Genomic DNA, 21,644 nt, shown 5'->3' on the forward strand with positions numbered 1-21,644 from the left:
TTCGGGGGACTTGTCCCCCAAAGGAGACGCCGGTCCCCTTCGGAGGACTCGTCACCCAAAGGAGACGCCGGTCCCCTTCGGAGGACTCGTCACCCAAAGGAGACGCCGGTCCCCTTCGTGGGACTCGTCACCCAAAGGAGACGCCGGTCCCCTTCGTGGGACTCGTCACCCAAAGGAGACGCCGGTCCCCTTCGTGGGACTCGTCCCCCAAAGGAGACGCCGGTCCCCTTCGTGGGACTCGTCCCCCAAAGGAGACGCCGGTCCCCTTCGTGGGACTCGTCCCCCAAAGGAGACGCCGGTCCCCTTCGTGGGACTCTTCACCCAAAGGAGACGCCGGTCCCCTTCGTGGGACTCGTCACCCAAAGGAGACGCCGGTCCCCTTCATGGGACTCGTCACCCAAAGGAGACGCCGGTCCCCCAAAGGAGACGCCGGTCCCCTTCAGAGGACTCGTCACCCAAAGGAGACGCCGGTCCCCTTCAGAGGACTCGTCACCCAAAGGAGACGCCGGTCCCCTTCATGGGACTCGTCACCCAAAGGAGACGCCGGTCCCCTTCATAGGACTCGTCACCCAAAGGAGACGCCGGTCCCCTTCGGGGGACTCGTCACCCAAAGGAGACGCCGGTCCCCTTCGTGGGACTCGTCCCCCAAAGGAGACGCCGGTCCCCTTCGTGGGACTCGTCACCCAAAGGAGACGCCGGTCCCCTTCAGAGGACTCTTCACCCAAAGGAGACGCTGGTCCCCTTCATGGGACTCGTCACCCAAAGGAGACGCCGGTCCCCTTCATGGGACTCGTCACCCAAAGGAGACGCCGGTCCCCTTCAGAGGACTCGTCACCCAAAGGAGACGCCGGTCCCCTTCAGAGGACTCTTCACCCAAAGGAGACGCCGGTCCCCTTCAGAGGACTCTTCACCCAAAGGAGACGCCGGTCCCCTTCAGAGGACTCGTCACCCAAAGGAGACGCCGGTCCCCTTCATGGGACTCGTCACCCAAAGGAGACGCCGGTCCCCTTCATGGGACTCGTCACCCAAAGGAGACGCCGGTCCCCTTCGGGGGACTCGTCACCCAAAGGAGACGCCGGTCCCCTTCGTGGGACTCGTCCCCCAAAGGAGACGCCGGTCCCCTTCGTGGGACTCGTCACCCAAAGGAGACGCCGGTCCCCTTCAGAGGACTCTTCACCCAAAGGAGACGCTGGTCCCCTTCATGGGACTCGTCACCCAAAGGAGACGCCGGTCCCCTTCATGGGACTCGTCACCCAAAGGAGACGCCGGTCCCCTTCAGAGGACTCGTCACCCAAAGGAGACGCCGGTCCCCTTCATGGGACTCGTCACCCAAAGGAGACGCCGGTCCCCTTCATGGGACTCGTCCCCCAAAGGAGACGCCGGTCCCCTTCGTGGGACTCGTCACCCAAAGGAGACGCCGGTCCCCTTCAGAGGACTCTTCACCCAAAGGAGACGCTGGTCCCCTTCATGGGACTCGTCACCCAAAGGAGACGCCGGTCCCCTTCATGGGACTCGTCACCCAAAGGAGACGCCGGTCCCCTTCATGGGACTCGTCACCCAAAGGAGACGCCGGTCCCCTTCAGAGGACTCGTCACCCAAAGGAGACGCCGGTCCCCTTCAGAGGACTCTTCACCCAAAGGAGACGCTGGTCCCCTTCATGGGACTCGTCACCCAAAGGAGACGCCGGTCCCCTTCATGGGACTCGTCACCCAAAGGAGACGCCGGCCCCCTTCATGGGACTCGTCACCCAAAGGAGACGCTGGTCCCCTTCAGCCCACGTTAAGACACATTAACAACTGAAGGATGAAGCCTGTGTTGGTTTGAGAGTTTATGGTAATCAACACGAGGTCAGCGCATGCTGCATCGTGCATCCTACTTATTAAAAACCACTCGCTGCATAAGCACAAACTGGGGGTCTGTTTCTGCCCTCGTGGTGGACCAGGACTGGTCCTACATGTGCCCCCTCAGGTTACAGGGAGCATCTGCCGAGTGAAAATGAATAAAACATGGAGGAAATGTTCAACCTCCAACCCTCAAGGTGACTCGTCCACGTGATGCGCGCACGCGCACACACACACACACACACACACACACACACACACACACACACACACACACACACACACACACACACACACACACACACACACACACACACACACACACACACACACACACACACACACACACACACACACACACACACACACACACACACACACACACACACACACACACACACACACACACACACACACACACACCCACCCCTTGGGGGGGATGCAGCTAGAGCACCCTCGCCCAGGGGGGGGGGGAGTGCAGCTACAGCTACAGCTACACTGCTCTCAGCCTGGGGGGGGGGGGTGCTGAAGGAGTGCCTTACATAACGTCTGGGGCACATCTGCGAGCCGTCACATGATGTTCAAGCTCCCCAGCTGAGGCTCTGTGGAGCTGAACATGTGACTCAGAAAGGTGTGAACTTAAAATCAAGCGCTTCTTAAAGCTGCAGTGGGAGACTAGAGGAGGAAATACAGGCTGCATTAAGCATCCCATCCCCCACTGGAACAGGAGGAGTGTTCAGAGGCTCTCCTTCAGTACTACCACTGAGTAGTACTCTGCATTTAATACACAAGTACTCAGCTAAATGTAGTGAACGTATGAAAAGTACTAAATGCTTCTGCCTGTGTTATTATATCCCATGTTGTATTTTAACTCCTTTATATCCGGTTGGTTAGTTTAATGAATCGTATTCTATAAGATCACATGTTTATATCTCTAAGCTTCGTGACGATGCATTTCTAGAAGACCCAAGAAGCTTTTTTTATAAGAGTTTAAGTTGAAGAAAAAATACTTGATGTATTCCCTCAGTAAACATTGTAAACATTAGTTTTTGGTCTCAATCTCTAGTTTCAAGTCTTCTTCAATACAGCGTGATGTTCATTTAGTAAATTATGGTCATTTAGAGTCAAACAGACCATAAAGCAGGGGATGCTTTAGGGCGGGGCTACAAGGTGATTGACAGGTCTCTACATCACTCCACCTCAGTCCAGATACGGTCACTTCCTGTTCACTGGTTGCAAAAATCAAAGATGGCGGCGGCCAAAAAGCTGAACTCGAGGCTTCATTAACGACAACACAAGCGACGCCGCGATGACGTCTACGACACAAAAAAAAAACGTATTTTGTATCGAAACATATTTTATCTTATTTTCAGTTTCTTTAGCGCTGCTCTTTACGTCCCTCGTGTTCCTTGTTAAGATCTTTCTGTGCCTCACCGGACTCGCAGACCACGGCCCCCGGCTTCAGCTCCAGCATCATGGTGATGGTGGCGATGTCGGTGGTGTAGAGGATCTGCGTGCGGTGCGGCAGGTTGACCGTCCACAGCTCGGGCGTCATGTGGAGCACGTAGACCCACCCGCCTTTGCTGCAGGTGACCTTCGACCCGTAGCGCCGACCGATCAGGTCCGAGGAGTGGCGGATGACCCCGTAGCGCGTCTGCGTCTGGGCGCCCTGCTTCACCTTCACCGGCATCATGGATTCGGGGCCCAGGTAGACGATGGCGACGTCCCCGTCCTGGATGAGGTCTGAGTACTCCACAAAGCTCATGGCGAGCACCGTCGGTCTGAGACGGGGAATTGACATTTAATACATGAAGCATAGACTTCTATACAACCAGAGGAGTCGCCCCCTGGTGGTCAGTAGAGAGAATGCAGCTTTAACACATGAAGCATAGACTTCTATACAACCAGAGGAGTCGCCCCCTGGTGGTCAGGATAGAGAATGCAGCTTTAACACATGAAGCATAGACTTCTATACAACCAGAGGAGTCGCCCCCTGGTGGTCAGGAGAGATAATGCAGCTTTAACACATGAAGCATAGGCTTCTATACAACCAGAGGAGTCGCCCCTTGGTGGTCAGGAGAGAGAATGCAGCTTTAACACATGAAGCATAGACTTCTATACAACCAGAGGAGTCGCCCCCTGGTGGTCAGAAGAGAGAATGGAGCTTTAACACATGAAGCATAGGCTTCTATACAACCAGAGGAGTCGCCCCCTGGTGGTCAGGAGAGAGAATGCAGCTTTAACACATGAAGCATAGACTTCTATACAACCAGAGGAGTCGCCCCCTGGTGGTCAGTAGAGAGAGTGCAGCTTTAACACATGAAGCATAGGCTTCTATACAACCAGAGGAGTCGCCCCCTGGTGGTCAGTAGAGAGAATGCAGCTTTAACACATGAAGCATAGACTTCTATACAACCAGAGGAGTCGCCCCCTGGTGGTCAGGAGAGAGAATGCAGCTTTGACACATGAAGCATAGACTTCTATACAACCAGAGGAGTCGCCCCCTGGTGGTCAGGAGAGAGAATGAAGCTTTGACACATGAAGCGTAGACTTCTATACAACCAGAGGAGTCGCCCCCTGGTGGTCAGGAGAGAGAATGGAGACCCCTGTGATGTTTCAAATGTGTTCATAAGATTGTTTTTTTTAATAAATATTTTGCACCATTTCAAACCACTATTTCGACTTCTTCGCTTACTTACTAATTACTCTTTATGATCTCAATCCTAAAAATGTATTAGTATTAAACGTTAAAATTAAATTATTTTACACATTTGCTTTATTTCTCCCTTATATATATATATTCATATTCCACTAAATGTTTCTTTAGCGCTGCTCTTTCCTCCTGTGTTCCTTGTTAAGGTCTTTCTGTGCCACTCGGACAGTGTCAGTGGTGTTGCGTTCAAGTCCCACGTGCACTAACGTTAACTGGTAATTGAAAACAAACAGACCCGTTGTAGAATAAGTGGTTTTATTCTACCAACGCTGGTTGAAGTAGTTAACCTAGCTACCCCTCAGAGAGAGAAGGACTTCACGTTGCTGCTCCACCAACGGATAACATTGAGAATATGTAAGTTATATTAATCAATGATTATTGTTATATTTATGTTGTTTCTTGGGGTCTGTTTCCCCTTTAAATAGTGTTTATTTCCACTATTGGGCCCAGAGTTAATTCAGGGTTTACCTTAACTTGGGGTTAGTTAGGCTCGGATTAAACTAAGGGGAAACAAGTCGCTGGAGAAACAGACTTTAAAGTTTAAAACACATTTAATGGTCTTTTATTTGACGTTAGTGAAGAGAGGCTGCTCCCAACTGACGTTACGTTAGCGGCCATTTAAAACACGGAGGTTAAGCTACCGGCTTTATTTTAATGCACTTAAATTATAAGTAACTTTAATTTCTAAATAATAACAATAAAACACTTTGACCTTTAAATCAAACCTAAAGAAACGTCCCAGAGCAGAAACGTCTGACAGCGCAGCTCAAACTAACTGACGTCACCGACGTCACCGTTTGACGCTGCTAACTAGCTTACATGCTAACACGTTAGCCGGCCGGCCAGGGCGCACGCGCAGCAAAGCGGCCGTTGGCGGACGGTTCACCTACGGTCTCGCGAAGTCTGCGCGGGTTCAACCGAGCAGCCGTTGGCCGGTAAACGGGGATGCCTGCTCCTAAAGGCCGTTGCACGTGCACGCGTTCCCCTCATGCACACGTGGGGGGTTGTTTTCACCGGAAGTGGAGGAGACGCGAGCGGAAGTGGAATTATACTTCCTGAACTACGAAATCTCCCCCAGGCGTTTCCTCCTGATGTAGCCTTTTGTAATAATAAAATATAAATAATAGGCATAAATAAATAAATACATATAACCCACTTTTCTTTGGACAGTGGTGGAACGTGTACTCAGATAATGTGAAATAAATTAAGTGTTGTAGTTATTATTTAATTTGAGTAAAAAAAGGTAAAAGAAATATATTAAAATACTAAAAATATGCAAAATAAAATTTATGCAAAAAGATGTGTATATAATAATAATAATAATATAATTGTTAGATTAAAAGTACTGATGCTTTCATGTGGAGAATTTTACTCTTGTTGTCGGTGCCCATTTTTATTTCATATTTACATTTCACGTGATTTGTATGTACATTTGTGATGTTTAGTTAGCTGATTATAGTTATTTACAGACATGTATGTGTTGTCACTTCCTTCAGTGCCACTGAATTCAACATTATATTTGGTAAAGCATGTTAATAATCTTATACAAAATAAACTGGACTGGATGCTTTTTACGAATTGAATTCGTTGTGTAATCCGTGGATGCGGACGGAGCCCCCCCCCCCCCCCCCCCCTCCCCCCCTCCCCCCCAGAGAGCGTCCAATTAAATGAATAGACTGCAGATTCCGACCAATGGGAGCAGAGACGCGCTCCTATAAATCACCATCTGGAGCCGCCAGCCTGACCGGAGATCTGCTCGGACGCGCTGCTGTTTGTGAGCTCGTCGGTCGGAACAATAGGGATATTTGTCTCCAGCCCCGGTAGTCCTCAAACACGACAACAGGTACGACGCACGGTTCATTTAACGGGAGCCCGGCACCGCACCGGGCGGGTGGGCTCTTTATCATCTATTTCTAACCGAGAACCGGGCCGCTGCTCGGTGGAGACCGACCGGAGGCCTTTATGTAAAAAGATTAACGTCATCTGTCAGATTTATTTACGTCGGTGTAGTAATATAAAATAATATAACATAATATAAATAATCAAATCAAACGATGCGTGTAAGATTTACTATAAAATGCATCTGCTGCATTTTTCTGTGGTAAATGTCGTCGTCTCACGAGCTGCCCCCCCCCCCCCCCCCCCAGGGATCAGCCATGCCTTTCGGTGACGCGCACAACCAGGTGAAGATGAAGTTCTCCTCTGAGGAGGAGTACCCGGACCTCAGCAAGCACAACAACCACATGTCCAAGGTGCTGACGGCCGCGCTGTACGAGCGGCTGCGGAGCAAGCAGACCCCCAGCGGCTTCACCCTGGATGACATCATCCAGACCGGGGTGGACAACCCAGGTACGGACCGGAGCCGCATGGAGCAGCTCCCTGCACCGTGACCTTGGCAAGGGATAAACCTTCATGTGGAGGCAGTCAGTGAGCCCCCCCCATCTCCCCCATCTTCAGTGCGCAGCAGCTTTATAGCAAATGTTAAAGATTAGGAGCGTTGCATAATGAATGCAGGCGGCAGCTGATAATCTGCTGTTGTATAACCCACACTGAGGGTAATCTGTCAGGAGTCAGGTGACCCTGGGCCTGCTGCAGTGTAGGCCTCCTCCTGCTCCTCCTGCTCTTCCTCCTCCTCCTCCTCCTCCTGCTCCTCCTCCTCCTCCTCCTGCTCCTCCTCCTCCTCCTCCTCACCCTGCAGGCTGTGTTTCTGTTTAGTTCTGCGACTATGGCCAAGAGGCCGTCGGCCGAGGAAGACTTCCCAGATCTCAGTCAGCACAACAACCACATGGCCAAGTACTTAACCCCGGCCATGTACAGGCAGCTGAGGGAGCGGGCGACACCCAATGGCTTCACCGTAGACGGTGTCATTCAGACAGGGGTTGACAACCCGGGTACAGTAGCGCAGTCACAGAGCACGTTGAGGCAGTGAGGATGTTAGTCAGGCTGTCCGTCGGGCCCGTGTGACCCCGTTGACCTTGTGCGCAGGCCACCCCTTCATCATGACCGTGGGCTGCGTGGCAGGAGACGAGGAGACGTACGAGGTCTTCAAGGAGCTGCTGGACCCCGTGATCGAGGACCGCCACGGAGGCTACAAGCCCTCCGACAAGCACAAGACGGACCTCACCTCCAGCAACCTGAAGGTACTGCAGCCCTCTGGTCATGTGACCTGCCCGCCTGTCATTCCTCTGGGGTTGAACTAACCCGTGTGTCCTCAGGGTGGCGACGACCTCGACCCCGACTACGTCCTGAGCTCCCGAGTCCGAACGGGCCGCAGCGTCCGCGGCTTCTGCCTGCCGCCTCACTGCAGCCGAGGAGAGCGTCGCGCCGTGGAGAAGCTCTCCATCGAAGGTGAAGCAGATGGTGGACGTGCTGCGTGGAGTGAAAGGCTTTGTGCTGCGGCGCCCTCTGGTGGCAGAACGAGGAGCCACAGCTTAGAGCAGAACATGACATGCTTCTCTCCCCGCAGCGCTGGCCTCCCTGAGCGGAGACCTGAACGGGAAGTACTACGCCCTGAAGAACATGACTGACGCCGAGCAGCAGCAGCTCATCGACGACCACTTCCTGTTCGACAAGCCGGTGTCTCCTCTGCTGCTGTCCTCCGGGATGGGCCGCGACTGGCCCGACGCCAGGGGCATCTGGTGAGGCCCCGCCCCGCACGGCGCTGTGGCGGCTGCCCTCTGGAGAGAGTAACTCATTGTTTCTGTCTCCAGGCACAACGACAACAAGACCTTCCTGGTGTGGGTGAACGAGGAGGACCACCTCCGAGTGATCTCCATGCAGAAGGGCGGCAACATGAAGGAAGTGTTCAATCGCTTCTGCACCGGGCTCACCAAGGTCAGAGGTCACCCTCAGTGGGAGTTCACATGACCCCAAAGAGTGTTTCAGAGACCTGATCCTCCTCTTTGTGTAGATCGAGACCCTGTTCAAGGAGAGGAACCACGCCTTCATGTGGAACGAGCACCTGGGCTACGTCCTCACCTGCCCCTCCAACCTGGGCACCGGCCTGCGTGCCGGCGTGCACGTGAAGCTGCCCAACATGAGCAAAAACGCCAAGTTTGAGGAAGTTCTCAAGAAGCTGAGGCTCCAGAAACGTGGAACTGGTTCGTATATTCCTTTTGATTCCACTAACGTCTGCATTTCTGTATTTAACCTTCACGTCGTGACTCTGAACCTTCTGTCTCCTTCAGGGGGCGTCGACACGGCCGCTGTGGGCGGAGTCTTTGACATCTCCAACGCCGACCGGCTGGGCTTCTCCGAGGTGGAGCTGGTGCAGATGGTGGTGGATGGAGTCAAGCTGCTGGTGGAGATGGAGAAGAAGCTGGAGAAGGGCCAGTCCATCGATGACATCATGCCCGCCCAGAAGTAGACCCCCCCAGACCCCCAGACCCCCCCTCACCCGTCTGAATGAATGTCTGACTCTGTCCCTGAAATGCACTCCGTACCGTTTGGACTTGTTTGTGTATTTAAGACGAAACTGTTCCTGTGAGGATGGAAATAAAATACAAAGAAAAGTTTGGTTTCCACTTGTTTGATTCCTTGTGACACGTTATGTTTCGTGACTGAGCTGAAGATGATAAAAACATGGGGCCCTGAATGCAGCACCTTCAACATTTATGAAAAATGAGGTCTGCGAGTTCGACTCCGACCGGTAATGTGAAATGTTTCTAGTCATGAAGCACTTCCTGTCCAGATGACGAGGACCAGCTGGTTTCTAGTGTTTAACCCTTCGTGTAATCGGGTCTCATTTCCTGAATGACCAGCGTAGACGTTGCAGTTACACTTTAATGCAGACGAGTGACCCTTCAACCAAATACAAAACATGTTCAGTGAAGCATTATTTACACTGGAAAACAAAACGCTACGTAATTTTTTAATTATTTTTCTTTTCTTTTTCCCTCCAGGAGGAAAAAAAAGAAAGATAGATAAAATAAATAAAGACTAGAAATTTCTCTTTGTCCACATTCACAGCATGACAAATCATATTCAACTCGTTAACGACTGAGATATTAGTAGGTAATTCAGTGATTATTGCCAAAAGCCTTAATCTATACATTATAATATTCAATACATACTCTGTATTTGTTTAAAAAAAGGAGACATTTGGAAACTGCTACTTGATGATTGTACAGCTTAAATACTTCTAGATATATATATGTATACTTTTAAACCCCTTTTTTTTGTCGTTTTTGTTTTGCTCATAGCTTTAACTCGTTGGCAACTTTGGAAGCAATGTTTTTGAAAGCGATGGATGAGCCGGAGATCCGTTTGAAGCGGACGCCGTTGAGCGAGAGGCGGGGCAGCTTGCAGACCTCCATCTCCCACTGGACCAGGTTCTCGGCCCGCCCGTCGCCGTGGACGCAGAGCAGCAGGAAGCTCTCCTGCTGCTCGTAGTCGCAGTTGTTGGCGTCCAGCACCTTGCGGATCTCCCGCATGATGTCGCAGGCCTCCATGGAGCTGGTGGTCCTCATACTCCAAGTGAACCGGAGGGAGCGGGGCTTACCGTCTTTACCTTCCCCCTTCGGATCCCCAGGTACATGGCGACTGGCGAGAGGAGACAGACCAGGGATCAGTGGTTCAGTTCAGACCACCAGCTGCTTTGACTGTCACAACTAATAAATAAATAAATACTCGTTGTGCATCGGTCACAGCAGCTCGGCAACATTTAAAAAAGGAACAGTTTGAACTTTGAGGGTTTCATTTCGCTTTCTTGCCGAGAGTTGGATCAGAATATTGATCCATCAGAGAATGAAACAACGAGCTCCGGGGACAGACATGCGCTTTGTGTCTCTTTGTGGTCATTTATCGTCTCTTTGTGGTCGTTTAGTCTCTTTCTCGATGTGTTGGTCTCTTTGTAGTCGTTTAGTGTCTCTTTGTGGTCGTTTTGTGGTCATTTATCGTCTCTTTGTGGTCGTTTAGTCTCTTTCTCGATGTGTTGGTCTCTTTGTAGTCGTTTTATGTCTCTTTGTGGTCGTTTTGTGTCCCTTTGTGGTCATTTATCGTCTCTTTCTCGATGTGTTGGTCTCTTTGTAGTCGTTTAGTGTCTCTTTGTGGTTGTTTTGTGTCCCTTTGTAGTCGTTTTGTGTCTCTTTGTGGTCGTTTTGTGTCCCTTTGTGGTCATTTATCGTCTCTTTGTGGTCATTTATCGTCTCTTTCTCGATGTGTTGGTCTCTTTGTAGTCGTTTAGTGTCTCTTTGTAGTTGTTTTGTGTCTCTTTGTAGTCGTTTTGTGTCTCTTTGTGGTCATTTGTCGTCTCTTTCTCGATGTTTTAGTCTCTTTGTAGTCGTTTTGTGTCCCTTTGTGGTCATTTATCGTCTCTTTGTGGTCATTTATCGTCTCTTTCTCGATGTGTTGGTCTCTTTGTAGTCGTTTTGTGTCTCTTTGTAGTTGTTTTGTGTCTCTTTGTAGTTGTTTTGTGTCTCTTTGTAGTCGTTTGTCGTCTCTTTCTCGATGTTTTAGTCTCTTTGTGGTTGTTTTAGGTTTCCTTGAGTGTATTCTCTTAAAGCATTAATGAATCCGTCCGAGACACAAACACAATAACGTCTACGCGTGTAAACATCATGTTTGTTTATGTTCTGTCATCAAACTCTCAGCATGAAACCGACTTGAAACTGATCCTTCAAACACTTTCCAGCTTGTGGACTCATGCACCCCCTCCCCCCCCTTAACCCCCCCACAAGCAGCATCATTACAGTCAAGTCACAAAGCTTAGATAATTAAATAAAACATTTAATATTTTGCCCAAATAAACCAAGAACAGAGTTTAAAAGGGTTCAAACATCTTGTTAACTGATTTTGTATTATTTTAATCAAGATGGTTAAAAGAGTCTTTGAGGTTTAAGTATTTCGCAGCTCTGTGACTGAATGTAGTGGAAACTCAGGCCGGACACATGCTGTTTTAATAAGGGGGGGAGGGGGGGGGCACCATGCAAACATAACACATTTTAAAACAAGCCAAACATCCCAGAATGAGGAGGGGGGGGGGGGGGGCACCATGCAAACATAACACATTTTAAAACAAGCCAAACATCCCAGAATGAGGAGGGGGGGGGGGGGGGGGGGGGGGGGCCTCACCTTGAGCCCTCAAGTCTCCCGTTTCTCTCAAACTCGGTTGAGACTCTGAGGAGCGAGAAGATCAGACGAGGAAGAGGAGCACAAAAAGAAGAAGAAAGATGTGGATTGTGCACAAGAAGTCATTCCAATATCATTAAAAAAAGAAAAGAATAAAAAGAGAGAGAATGTGTGACGAGTGGACGAGGAGCGAGACACCGACGGGAAACACCAAGACACAAAGAAATGGAAGATGTTGCTTCTTTTATACTTCCAGTGAGAATGAAAAAATAATAAGAAATTTAAAAAGTGATGTTTTCAAACTCAAAACCCAAAAGTTTACAGAAGACCGAAAAAAACACAAATACATCTCGTGAAACTGGTGCTTTGGACCCAAAAACAGCAGAACAACAACAACAACAACATGAACTCCAGCCGGCAAGGGAGATTGAGGGAGGAGCCTCAGAGGGAGGAGGCGGAGCCTCAGAGGGAGGAGCCTCAGAGGGAGGAGGAGCTTTATTCAAAGGTCTCAAAAGCGAGATCCTTTTTATTCCTTTCTTTGGGTTTAATGATTTAAAGTCAATAATAGGCAAATGTTGTGCAGTTAAGTAACTAGAGAGAGTAGATGTTATAAACTCTTTAAAACATAATGAAAATGTGTTGGAGTTTAAGTATGAATATGTAGTTAATATTTAATTATCACACACTCCTTTTTAAAGGGCTACGAGGCTTTTGGGACCCTGAAGCTTATTAAACTTCATATTTAACATTAAACTGGGGTTTCACTGCTTTATTGAACATTACGTTTACTTTTAAAGTCATAAAATACCGTTTCCATTGTTTAATTATTCAAAAGAAGGAGACTCAACGGATCCTTCTGAACTTAAAATAATAATGTATATCAAGTATTTATAATATAGTGGATCTGCTTGGTTTTATTATTATTATCAGTACTGAAGTTTTTCTTTAACGTTTCTGGCTTGTTATTGTTTTAACATGTACAAGAGTTTATACTACATTATATCCTACTTTACTACTAGATTTAATATCTCCATGTATTCGACCACTGTGGGTAAAGAATTAATTAAAACATATTATACTACATTATTATTATTACATTGAACCTTATTCTATATCTTGAATTCCACAGTACATTATGTTTATAAGTTATACTGTCTTACTATATTATTGTTTTATTAATGCAAAACTAGGTCTCACCTTTAAATTACTCTTGTATAGTTTATTTTTATTCTAGTTTCATGTACCTCCTATATACATATTATTATTATTATGTTACCTATTTTTATACACCCATAAATATATATTTGGGATTTTATTTTTGCTCAATTTGACCAAATCTTGCATTTCTGTGTTGTTTTCTCGTCAGACTATATTATTATTATTATTATTATTTCTTGACGTGTATCAAAATAAAACGTCAAACTGAGCATTTAATCCACAAGGTTAAAAATGAATAAACTCTGAATCACTACAAAGCAAAAAGAAAAGAGTAATATTACAAAAGATTAAAAATAAGCAGAAATCTGCCCGCTCCTCTCACAGGACGGGTTTATTGTTATCGGGCTCCCAGCATGCACTGCAGCCCGGAGAACAGAAACAACAACAACAACAACAGGCTGAGACTCCAAGCGCCCGAAAGACTGGACAACAAGAGGACAAGAGGACAGACAGCAGGTCCTGGGTCAGCCAGAGGCTGGAAGTCACATGACCAGGTCCACAGGAGGACCTGGAGGGACCAAACAGACCCTTACTCTAGAGCGCCATCTTCCTACAACTCTCTATATCTTCCGCTCCTGAATCTGAAAAGATACAAAAATGGGAATCTGAAAAAAATGTTCCTCAAAATGGAAAACATGACAATAAAATAAAATAAAATAAAATAAAAAGAGAGAGAGAGAGAGAGAAGAGGGAAAGAATATTAAAATGTATGGACACGAGGACGGGAAAAATAATGAGAAAAGAAACCAGCGTGGGAGGAGGAGGAGGAGGAAGGAAGGAAGGAAGGAAGGAAGGAAGGAAGGAAGGAAGGAAGGAAGGAAGGAAGGAAGGGAGGAAGGAAGGGAGGGAGGGAGGGAGGGAGGACAGGCGGAGCAGAGACTTACTAAGGCTCTTTCCTCCCTGCGTAGAAGGCACGGCCGGCCCTGTTTTAGCCGTCTGCCGTTTGGCCGGGTCAATACTGACCCTGAGAGAGGAAGAGCAGCAAGAGGTCAAAGGTTAAAGGACACAGGAAGGTTAGGAAGACAAAAAACACACACACTGTGAGGGGGAGGGGGGGGAGGAGGAAGAGGAGGAAGAGGAGGTGACTAAACCTAAAGACGCCGCCAGGAGGAAAACAACAAACCCGCTGGTTAAAGTCCCAGAATGCATTAAAAAAGGTACCGAAGGTCAAAATGCCGAATGGAGTCAAATATATATATATATATATATATGTATATATATATATGAACTGAATAACGTTAATTAATGAATACATAAATAAATGTAATAAATGTATGGGATTTATACTTTACATTTAAATCAGTAGGTTTTAAAAAAGGAAAGAAAAAAAGCAATAATGACGATATAATTATTACTTAACTAAAACTTTATTGTTGTCGATTATATTTTGAAACTTTCATTTTTCTATAAACACTGGAACAATCTCTGGACTATTTTTATTATTTATTTATCTGATCAATGTTTTTACTTTTGCAGGTAAATGTTCTTCTTCTAGCGCCTTCATGTCAAAACATTTGGAAATATAAATGTTAAATAATTGAATTTTATATATTTCTATATCTTTCACTTTCATTAACTTTTATTTTATATTTTTTCTTGGCAGATTTTTGCTAAAAACAGAAAACTAAAATTGACAATGATTTGCTTTTTTCTTTTATACTGTTGAATTTTTTTCTCTGAACCAAAAGATGAAACAAGAAAATAAAAACAAATAAATAAATAAAATATTTGTTGCAGTGACTGAACCAGGTTCAAATATAAAATAAACTCAGTTTACGGTATTTATTGCTTTTCATTACCAACTGATTGACGACTAAATGTAAACTATAAAGCTCATAAATACATTTATATTTAATTATATTATTCATAGATTTTCTAAAACTCATTTAATAATCTTGTACTAGAAAATGAAGACAAACACACAGAGTGAGACGGGAGAATGGTGGTGATGATGATGATGAAGACGACGGACCACCAATCGGCCACCGGAGGGCGCCGCTGAGCCTTCAGACGGCAACCTGCGAGGGCCAAAAAACCTCCTCCGCTTCCTTGAAAATCTCCGTTTTAGGAATATTTTTACTCTCATGGAGTTTTATTTGTGTCAGTTGGGACGAAATGAACTGAAACCGACCAGTTTAAAAAAAAAAAAAAGAGCGCAAGATGGTTTTTGGTTATTATAATTTATGTTTTGTGTTATATAAGAAAAACACAACCACCCTGATGCGGGAAATTCTTCTTAAAATAAGTCACCAAAGCCCAGAAATCCAGTTCAGGAAAACCAAACGTTCCCAAAAAAAGAGAGAAACAGAAGAAATAAGAAAGAATCGACCGACAGGTCTAAAAAAAGATATTTACTCTGAGTTTAAAACACGTAACAGTGGATAAAAAAAGATATTTACTTTGAGTTTAAAACACGTAACAGTGGATAAAAAAAGATATTTACTTTGAGTTTAAAACACGTAACAGTGGATAAAAAAAGATATTTACTCTGAGTTTAAAACACGTAACAGTGAAGGGATCAACCAACGTCCTACACAAACTACCAGAGCCAGTACAAATGTTTTATAATAAATAAATAAATAGGTTTTACGGTGGATAAATGCATCAAAATGACATTTCAGGCTCCGTCTAAAACGTGTAAACAGCAGAAAGAGTTCAGTCAATAACAACAATCAATGTGGTGAGAAAACAAACCACCAGTCAGCTTGAGAAGCAGCGCATGCGTCAGCGATCGATTAGTGGCTTCGTTGTTGTTGTTGGTTCAATCGACCAATCAGCCGCTCTCCTCTGACCAGCCACACTGGGTACACCCACACACACAGAGACCAGTGAGACCAGTCAGACCAGTCAGACCAGTGAGACCAGTGAGACCAGTGAGACCAGTGAGACCAGTCAGACCAGTCAGACCAGTCAGACCAGTCAGACCAGTGAGACCAGTCAGACCAGTCAGACCAGTGAGACCAGTGAGACCAGTGAGACCAGTGAGACCAGTGAGACCAGTCAGACCAGTGAGACCAGTGAGACCAGTGAGACCAGTCAGACCAGTCAGACCAGTCAGACCAGTCAGACCAGTGAGACCAGTGAGACCAGTGAGACCAGTGAGACCAGTCAGACCAGTGAGACCAGTGAGACCAGTGAGACCAGTCAGACCAGTCAGACCAGTCAGACCAGTCAGACCAGTCAGACCAGTGAGACCAGTGAGACCAGTCAGACCAGTCAGACCAGTGAGACCAGTGAGACCAGTAACAACCGGTCAAATCATCGCTTTGATGTGTAATTATTATTCTACATTTTTAAAATGGGACATTTAGAAAAGGATGCTGTGTTTTTGGACTTTGGGGTCTAGAAGAATATTCGAGTTAAATATGAACATTGATGCCAAAATATGAATCTAGAGCCAGCGGCACCGTTAGCGTAGCTTAGCACAAAGACTGGAAACAGAGGGAAACAGCTAGCCTGGCTACCTGGCCCGCCTCCAAGCCCCTCAATGATGGGTTTAGTTTGTGGTGCATTACACAGAGAGGGGGGTCATGTTGCCCATCCCCACTGACATAAGAGGGGTGGACAAAATAATAGAAACACCGGCAGCCTCCAAAAAATGTCCGTAACGTCAAATCGACGCCAATTAAACACGGTGACCTTCGTGAAGGTCGGATGCGTTGCATTAGTCTCATCGAGGTGTACCTAATAAACTGGCCACCGAGTGTCTCTGCAGGAAAGGCCTAAACAGACGAGACGTGTTCATTTGAGGCTCCGGTCTTTATGCTAAGCTACGCTAACAGCTGCTGCTTTATATTCACCGTACTGACGTGAGAGTGGCATCAATCTCCTCATTTAACGCTCCTTCCACAATAAAACTAGTTATTGACCACTTGGTTTCTAATGTAAAGAACTCCAGTAATCAGGTGATGACCTGTGTGCGTGTGAATGTACCCAGAGGTCACTTCCTGCCTGTTAGTTCAGCACCAGCAGCCTCACAGGAAATAGAGTCCTACCTTCTGGTGAACCTGAATGACATGTTTCTACAACAGAACCAGACAAAGAAACAGTGACAATGGTGAAGGAGGAAGAGGAGGAGGAGGAGGAGGAGGAGGAGGGGGGGGGGGGTGAGGACCTGAAGGAGTGAACGAAAACACGGCCATTGGAATCATCGGAAGTGAAGAAGAAGATTTATTTTGTCTTCAAATGATTTCAATTCCTTGTTTTGGGTCAGTCGCTGCAGGCGTGACGTCGCTGCTCCGGACGCCCGGGAACGTTTACACGTTTACATTTCATCGTTATTATTACTACTATTATTATTATTATTGGGATTGTCTGCTGATTACTTTCCTTCATCAGCTGAATCGAGCTGAATTGAGGTTTAAAATAGAAGGAAAGTCCAAAGTGAAAGCTACTTATCATGCAGAATGATATGCAGTGGCTGCATGGTAGATCTCTAATAATGTATTTAAATATATCTAGATTATGATATTGATGAATATTTAACTTTACTGTAGTAAAAAGTAAAATATTTCTCTTTAAAAAGAGTTTAAAGTAGCAGAAAAGTGGAAAAGACTCAAATTAAAAGGTTTAAGTACTCGGACCAGCTGAAGATATTCAGTTTATTATAACTTCGTCCTTTACGGATGTTTTTAAGTATGAAAAGCTCAGAAAACATCAGCAGACGTCGTTTCCTCACAAAGAGCTTCAGCTCGCTGGCGTCCAGGCAGCGACGGACAAAACGGGTCCAGAATAAAGTCACATGGTACAGGACAGTGTGCCCCCCCCCCGGGAAGCGCTTCCTCGCCTACCTGCGCGTGAGCTTGGAGGTGAGCTTGGAGAAGAGGTTGCTGGTTCCACGGCTGCGCGTCTGAGAGAGCGGCGTGGCGTCGTGGGAGAGCGTAGGCGAGGCCGGCGGCCCGTTGTAGGTCGCCGTGCGGCGGTCCCTCAGCTGGCCGCCATGGAAGGTGCTGCGGCTGGCGGTGCCGCGCGGGAAGCGCAGGCGGTCGGGCGTGGTGGCGTTGGCGACGCTGTTGATCGACGCCACCGGGTTCCTCTGGACGCCGGGCGACGCCGCCACGCTGCTGCTGGGAGGAGGAGGAGGAGGAGGAGGAAGAGGAGGAGGTTAAAGAGTTTGAGACAAAGGCTTTCCACTGCAGACGCCTCCTTGAGTCACTTTTTAAACTCAAGGAACTCATTTTAAATATTCTGCAGATGCTTTAAAATGTCGTCTGCAAGATTATCTGAGGAGGAGGGGCATCGTGGGGGAGGGGCATCGTGTCGGTTAGATCCAGACGAGAAGAGACCGGGGGGTCAAAGTTCATGGGGGGATAGAGAGGAGAGATCAGGAGCAGAGCTGTGACACTGACACACACACACACACACACACACACACACACACACACACACACAGGAGATAAATGAAACTCGCGGCTGGCCGACGAGCATAAACTTCAGACGACGTCTAAAAACCAGTTGCTTTCTCCTTCTTCTCAGCAGGAAATGGCGCCCGTGCTTTAGTTGCGGAGGTAAAGCGCGTGAAGCCGACTGGAGGTGAGGGGTTAGTGGGGGTTCATGAGGAGGCACACAGACTGAGCAGGGGAGGTGGTGGTGTTTGGGGGGCCTGACGTCTTACTTGGCCGAGCAGTAGTCCAGGGCGTAGTAGGAGTGGGGCAGCGTGGCCAGGCCAACGTACAGAGGGCCGACGGTTTGATACCTCAGCTGCACCGAGCCGGACGAGGCGCCCGCAAAGCTGGAGAAGGGGCTGGTGGCACGAGCCATCTCGGTCATGCTGGTCGTGCCACAGTGAGAGAGGAAATAAAAAGAATCCCCCGAACCGAAAGAAAGCACACAGGCAGAAAAGGGCAAAAAACTGAGAACAAATGTTTGTTTTTTTAAAAGAGCAGGAAATTAAAGAAAGAAGAAATGTAAAAGAAAAAACGGTGAAAAAAGAAAAAAAGGAAATCTTTTCTTCGGACTTTCTTTCAACAATAAAATGAGAGAATCTTCCTCGGGTGGTGAAACCTGCCGTTAAGAGCCGAGAGGGATTCGACCTCATTGGGTTCGCAAGGACGACGTTTTGCATTCTTGTTGCATTAAAACTGCTTTTTGACCTCAAAGCTGGAGAAGAAAACCACGATGAACAAAAACTAATAAATGTGTACCAATAAAAAAACTCCCCTTGAACCAAGAAGTGAAACAGATGACATCGTGGTCGCTAACGCCAAACGATGACATCGTGGTCGCTAACGCCAAACGATGACATCGTGGTCGCTAACGCCAAACGATGACATCGTGGTCGCTAACGCCAAACGATGACATCGTGGTCGCTAACGTCAAACGATGACATCGTGGTCGCTAACGCCAAACGATGACATCGTGGTCGCTAACGCCAAACGATGACATCGTGGTCGCTAACGCCAAACGATGACATCGTGGTCGCTAACGTCAAACGATGACATCGTGGTCGCTAACGTCAAACGATGACATCTTGGTCGCTAACGTCAAGCGATGACATCTTGGTCGCTAACGTCAAGCCATGACATCGTGGTCGCTAACGTCAAGCGATGACATCTTGGTCGCTAACGTCAAACGATGACATCGTGGTCGCTAACGTCAAACGATGACATCTTGGTCGCTAACGTCAAGCGATGACATCTTGGTCGCTAACGTCAAACGATGACATCGTGGTCGCTAACGTCAAACGATGACATCTTGGTCGCTAACGTCAAACGATGACATTTTGGTCGCTAACGTCAAACGATGACATCGTGGTCGCTAACGTCAAACGATGACATTTTGGTCGCTAACGTCAAACGATGACATTGTGGTCGCTAACGTCAAGCGATGACATCGTGGTCGCTAACGTCAAGCGATGACATCGTGGTCGCTAACGCCAAACGATGACATCGTGGTCGCTAACGTCAAACGATGACACCGTGGTCGCTAACGTCAAACGATGACATCGTGGTCGCTAACGTCAAGCGATGACATCGTGGTCGCATCTCACCTGTTCTCCTTCCCGTTGGGGATGACGGAGAGGCGCTCCATGTTGTTTCTGTCGCTGCAGACGTACGTGTTCCTCCGGGTCATCCCCGCCGACGCCGGGTTATTCTGGAGAGGGAATCACGTCGGAAATAATTTAGAATAAAATGACAAAATAACTTGTTGATGTTTAACCCTTCGAGCCGTAAAGCCACTCACGCTCGGGCCGGTGGCGGCGCCTTTCCTGCGGTCGGGGATGTCGGCCTTGTTGGGGTTGTTGGCGTTGCCCAGCAGGGGGCTGGCGGGCGGAGCCCCGCGGCTCCCCGGGGTGCTGGGTTTACGCAGCTGGACTCCGCCTTCCTCCTTGGTGCTGCTCTCCGCCGTGGTGGTCTGACTCCTCTTTGGATGAGGCACCCCCGGGGGGACGTTGGGACCGACTGGAGGGAGGGAGGAACAAGGAGGGAGGAACAGGGAGGGAGGGAGGAAGAGAGGGAGGAACAGGGAAGGAGGGAGGAAGAGAGGGAGGAACAAGGAGGGAGGAACAGGGAGGGAGGGAGGAAGAGAGGGAGGAACAGGGAGGGAGGGAGGAAGAGAGGGAGGAACAGGGAAGGAGGGAGGAAGAGAGGGAGGAACAAGGAGGGAGGGAGGGAGGGAGGGAGGAAGAGAGGGAGGAACAGGGAGGGAGGGAGGAAGAGAGGGAGGAACAGGGAAGGAGGGAGGAACAAGGAGGGAGGAACAAGGGAGGAACAAGGAGGGAGGGAGGGAGGAAGAGAGGGAGGAACAGGGAGGGAGGGAGGAACAAGGAGGGAGGGAGGAAAAGAGGGAGGAACAGGGAGGGAGGGAGGAAGAGAGGGAGGAACAAGGAGGGAGGGAGGAACAAGGAGGGAGGGAGGGAGGGAGGAAGAGAGGGAGGAACAGGGAGGGAGGGAGGAACAGGGAGGGAGGGAGGAACAAGGAGGGAGGGAGGAAGAGAGGGAGGAACAGGGAAGGAGGGAGGAAGAGAGGGAGGAACAAGGAGGGAGGGAGGAACAAGGAGGGAGGAACAAGGGAGGAACAAGGAGGGAGGGAGGGAGGAAGAGAGGGAGGAACAGGGAGGGAGGGAGGAACAAGGAGGGAGGGAGGAACAAGGAGGGAGGGAGGAAAGAGGGAGGAACAGGGAGGGAGGGAGGAAGAGAGGGAGGAACAAGGAGGGAGGGAGGAACAAGGAGGGAGGGAGGGAGGGAGGAAGAGAGGGAGGAACAGGGAGGGAGGGAGGGAGGAACAGGGAGGGAGGGAGGAACAGGGAGGGAGGGAGGAACAAGGAGGGAGGGAGGAAGAGAGGGAGGAACAAGGAGGGAGGGAGGAACAAGGAGGGAGGGAGGAAGAGAGGGAGATAACAAGGAGGGAGGGAGGATGAGAGGGAGGAACAAGGAGGGAGGGAGGAAGAGAGGGAGGAACAAGGAGGGAGGAAGGAAGAGAGGGAGGAACAGGGAGGGAGGAAGGAAGAGAGGGAGGAACAAGGAGGGAGGAAGGAAGAGAGGGAGGAACAAGGAGGGAGGGAGGAAGAGAGGGAGATAACAAGGAGGGAGGGAGGATGAGAGGGAGGAACAGGGAGGGAGGGAGGAACAAGGAGGGAGGGAGGAAGAGAGGGAGGAACAAGGAGGGAGGGAGGAAGAGAGGGAGATAACAAGGAGGGAGGGAGGATGAGAGGGAGGAACAAGGAGGGAGGGAGGAAGAGAGGGAGGAACAAGGAGGGAGGAAGGAAGAGAGGGAGGAACAGGGAGGGAGGAAGGAAGAGAGGGAGGAAGGGAAGGAGGAACAGGGAGGGAGGGAGGAACAGGGAGGGAGGAAGGAAGAGAGGG

General features: G+C 48.4%; 3 protein-coding genes across 31 annotated transcripts in view; 1 reads left to right on the forward strand and 2 right to left on the reverse strand.

Moving 5' to 3' along the window:
• The window catches only part of trmt61a (tRNA methyltransferase 61A), a 15,590-nt gene extending 9,931 nt beyond the window's left edge, over positions 1-5,659 (reverse strand). Inside the window, exons 1-2 of one of the 2 annotated variants that reach the window (XM_034562882.1) lie at positions 5,445-5,587; positions 3,276-3,622 (exon numbers count right to left, since the gene is read on the reverse strand). In XM_034562882.1, the coding sequence (XP_034418773.1) occupies positions 3,276-3,606 (331 nt within the window). In that variant the 5' untranslated portion in view covers positions 3,607-3,622; positions 5,445-5,587. Of the gene's footprint in view, positions 1-3,275; positions 3,623-5,440 lie in introns of both variants that reach the window. The other variant, XM_034562881.1, reaches the window with a different exon arrangement.
• Positions 4,741-9,070, forward strand: ckba (creatine kinase, brain a). Of its 3 annotated transcripts, none has more exons than XM_034562870.1 (9): positions 4,741-4,908; positions 6,207-6,397; positions 6,702-6,903; positions 7,540-7,694; positions 7,770-7,902; positions 8,021-8,192; positions 8,265-8,388; positions 8,465-8,654; positions 8,742-9,042. In XM_034562870.1, the coding sequence occupies exons 3-9, from the start codon at positions 6,711-6,713 to the stop codon at positions 8,918-8,920; spliced, it is 1,146 nt and encodes a 381-aa protein (XP_034418761.1). In that variant the 5' UTR covers positions 4,741-4,908; positions 6,207-6,397; positions 6,702-6,710; the 3' UTR covers positions 8,921-9,042. The 3 variants fall into 3 exon arrangements, with proteins under 3 accessions (XP_034418761.1, XP_034418762.1, XP_034418763.1); XM_034562871.1 differs by having other exon boundaries at positions 6,237-6,397; XM_034562872.1 differs by lacking the exons at positions 4,741-4,908; positions 6,207-6,397 and having other exon boundaries at positions 6,702-7,445; positions 8,742-9,070.
• Positions 9,071-9,318: 248 nt separating this feature from the next.
• mark3a (MAP/microtubule affinity-regulating kinase 3a) overlaps positions 9,319-21,644 on the reverse strand; it is a 33,515-nt gene continuing 21,189 nt past the window's right edge. For 3 of the 26 annotated variants that reach the window (XM_034562796.1, XM_034562799.1, XM_034562795.1), the window contains exons 14-20: positions 20,023-20,240; positions 19,829-19,932; positions 18,455-18,610; positions 17,631-17,906; positions 16,836-16,862; positions 11,626-11,670; positions 9,319-10,095 (exon numbers count right to left, since the gene is read on the reverse strand). In XM_034562796.1, the coding sequence (XP_034418687.1) occupies positions 9,750-10,095; positions 11,626-11,670; positions 16,836-16,862; positions 17,631-17,906; positions 18,455-18,610; positions 19,829-19,932; positions 20,023-20,240 (1,172 nt within the window). In that variant the 3' untranslated portion in view covers positions 9,319-9,749. Of the gene's footprint in view, positions 10,096-11,625; positions 11,671-12,937; positions 13,422-13,452; positions 13,805-16,835; positions 16,863-17,630; positions 17,907-18,454; positions 18,611-19,828; positions 19,933-20,022; positions 20,241-21,644 lie in introns of those variants that run through there. The other 23 variants (XM_034562809.1, XM_034562808.1, XM_034562813.1 and 20 more) reach the window with 22 other exon arrangements.

Source organism: Cyclopterus lumpus, chromosome 22 (assembly GCF_009769545.1).
Source record: "Cyclopterus lumpus isolate fCycLum1 chromosome 22, fCycLum1.pri, whole genome shotgun sequence".
NCBI classification, from domain to species: domain Eukaryota; kingdom Metazoa; phylum Chordata; class Actinopteri; order Perciformes; family Cyclopteridae; genus Cyclopterus; species Cyclopterus lumpus.

Excerpts from the sequence above, each read along its gene's own strand:
- ckba (XM_034562870.1), top strand. The coding sequence starts at position 6,711 with ATGCCTTTCGGTGACGCGCACAACCAGGTGAAGATGAAGTTCTCCTCT. Across the intron at positions 6,904-7,539 it reads GACCGGGGTGGACAACCCAG|GCCACCCCTTCATCATGACC; the intron begins GTACGGACCGGA and ends CCTTGTGCGCAG. Across the intron at positions 8,389-8,464 it reads TCTGCACCGGGCTCACCAAG|ATCGAGACCCTGTTCAAGGA; the intron begins GTCAGAGGTCAC and ends CTCTTTGTGTAG.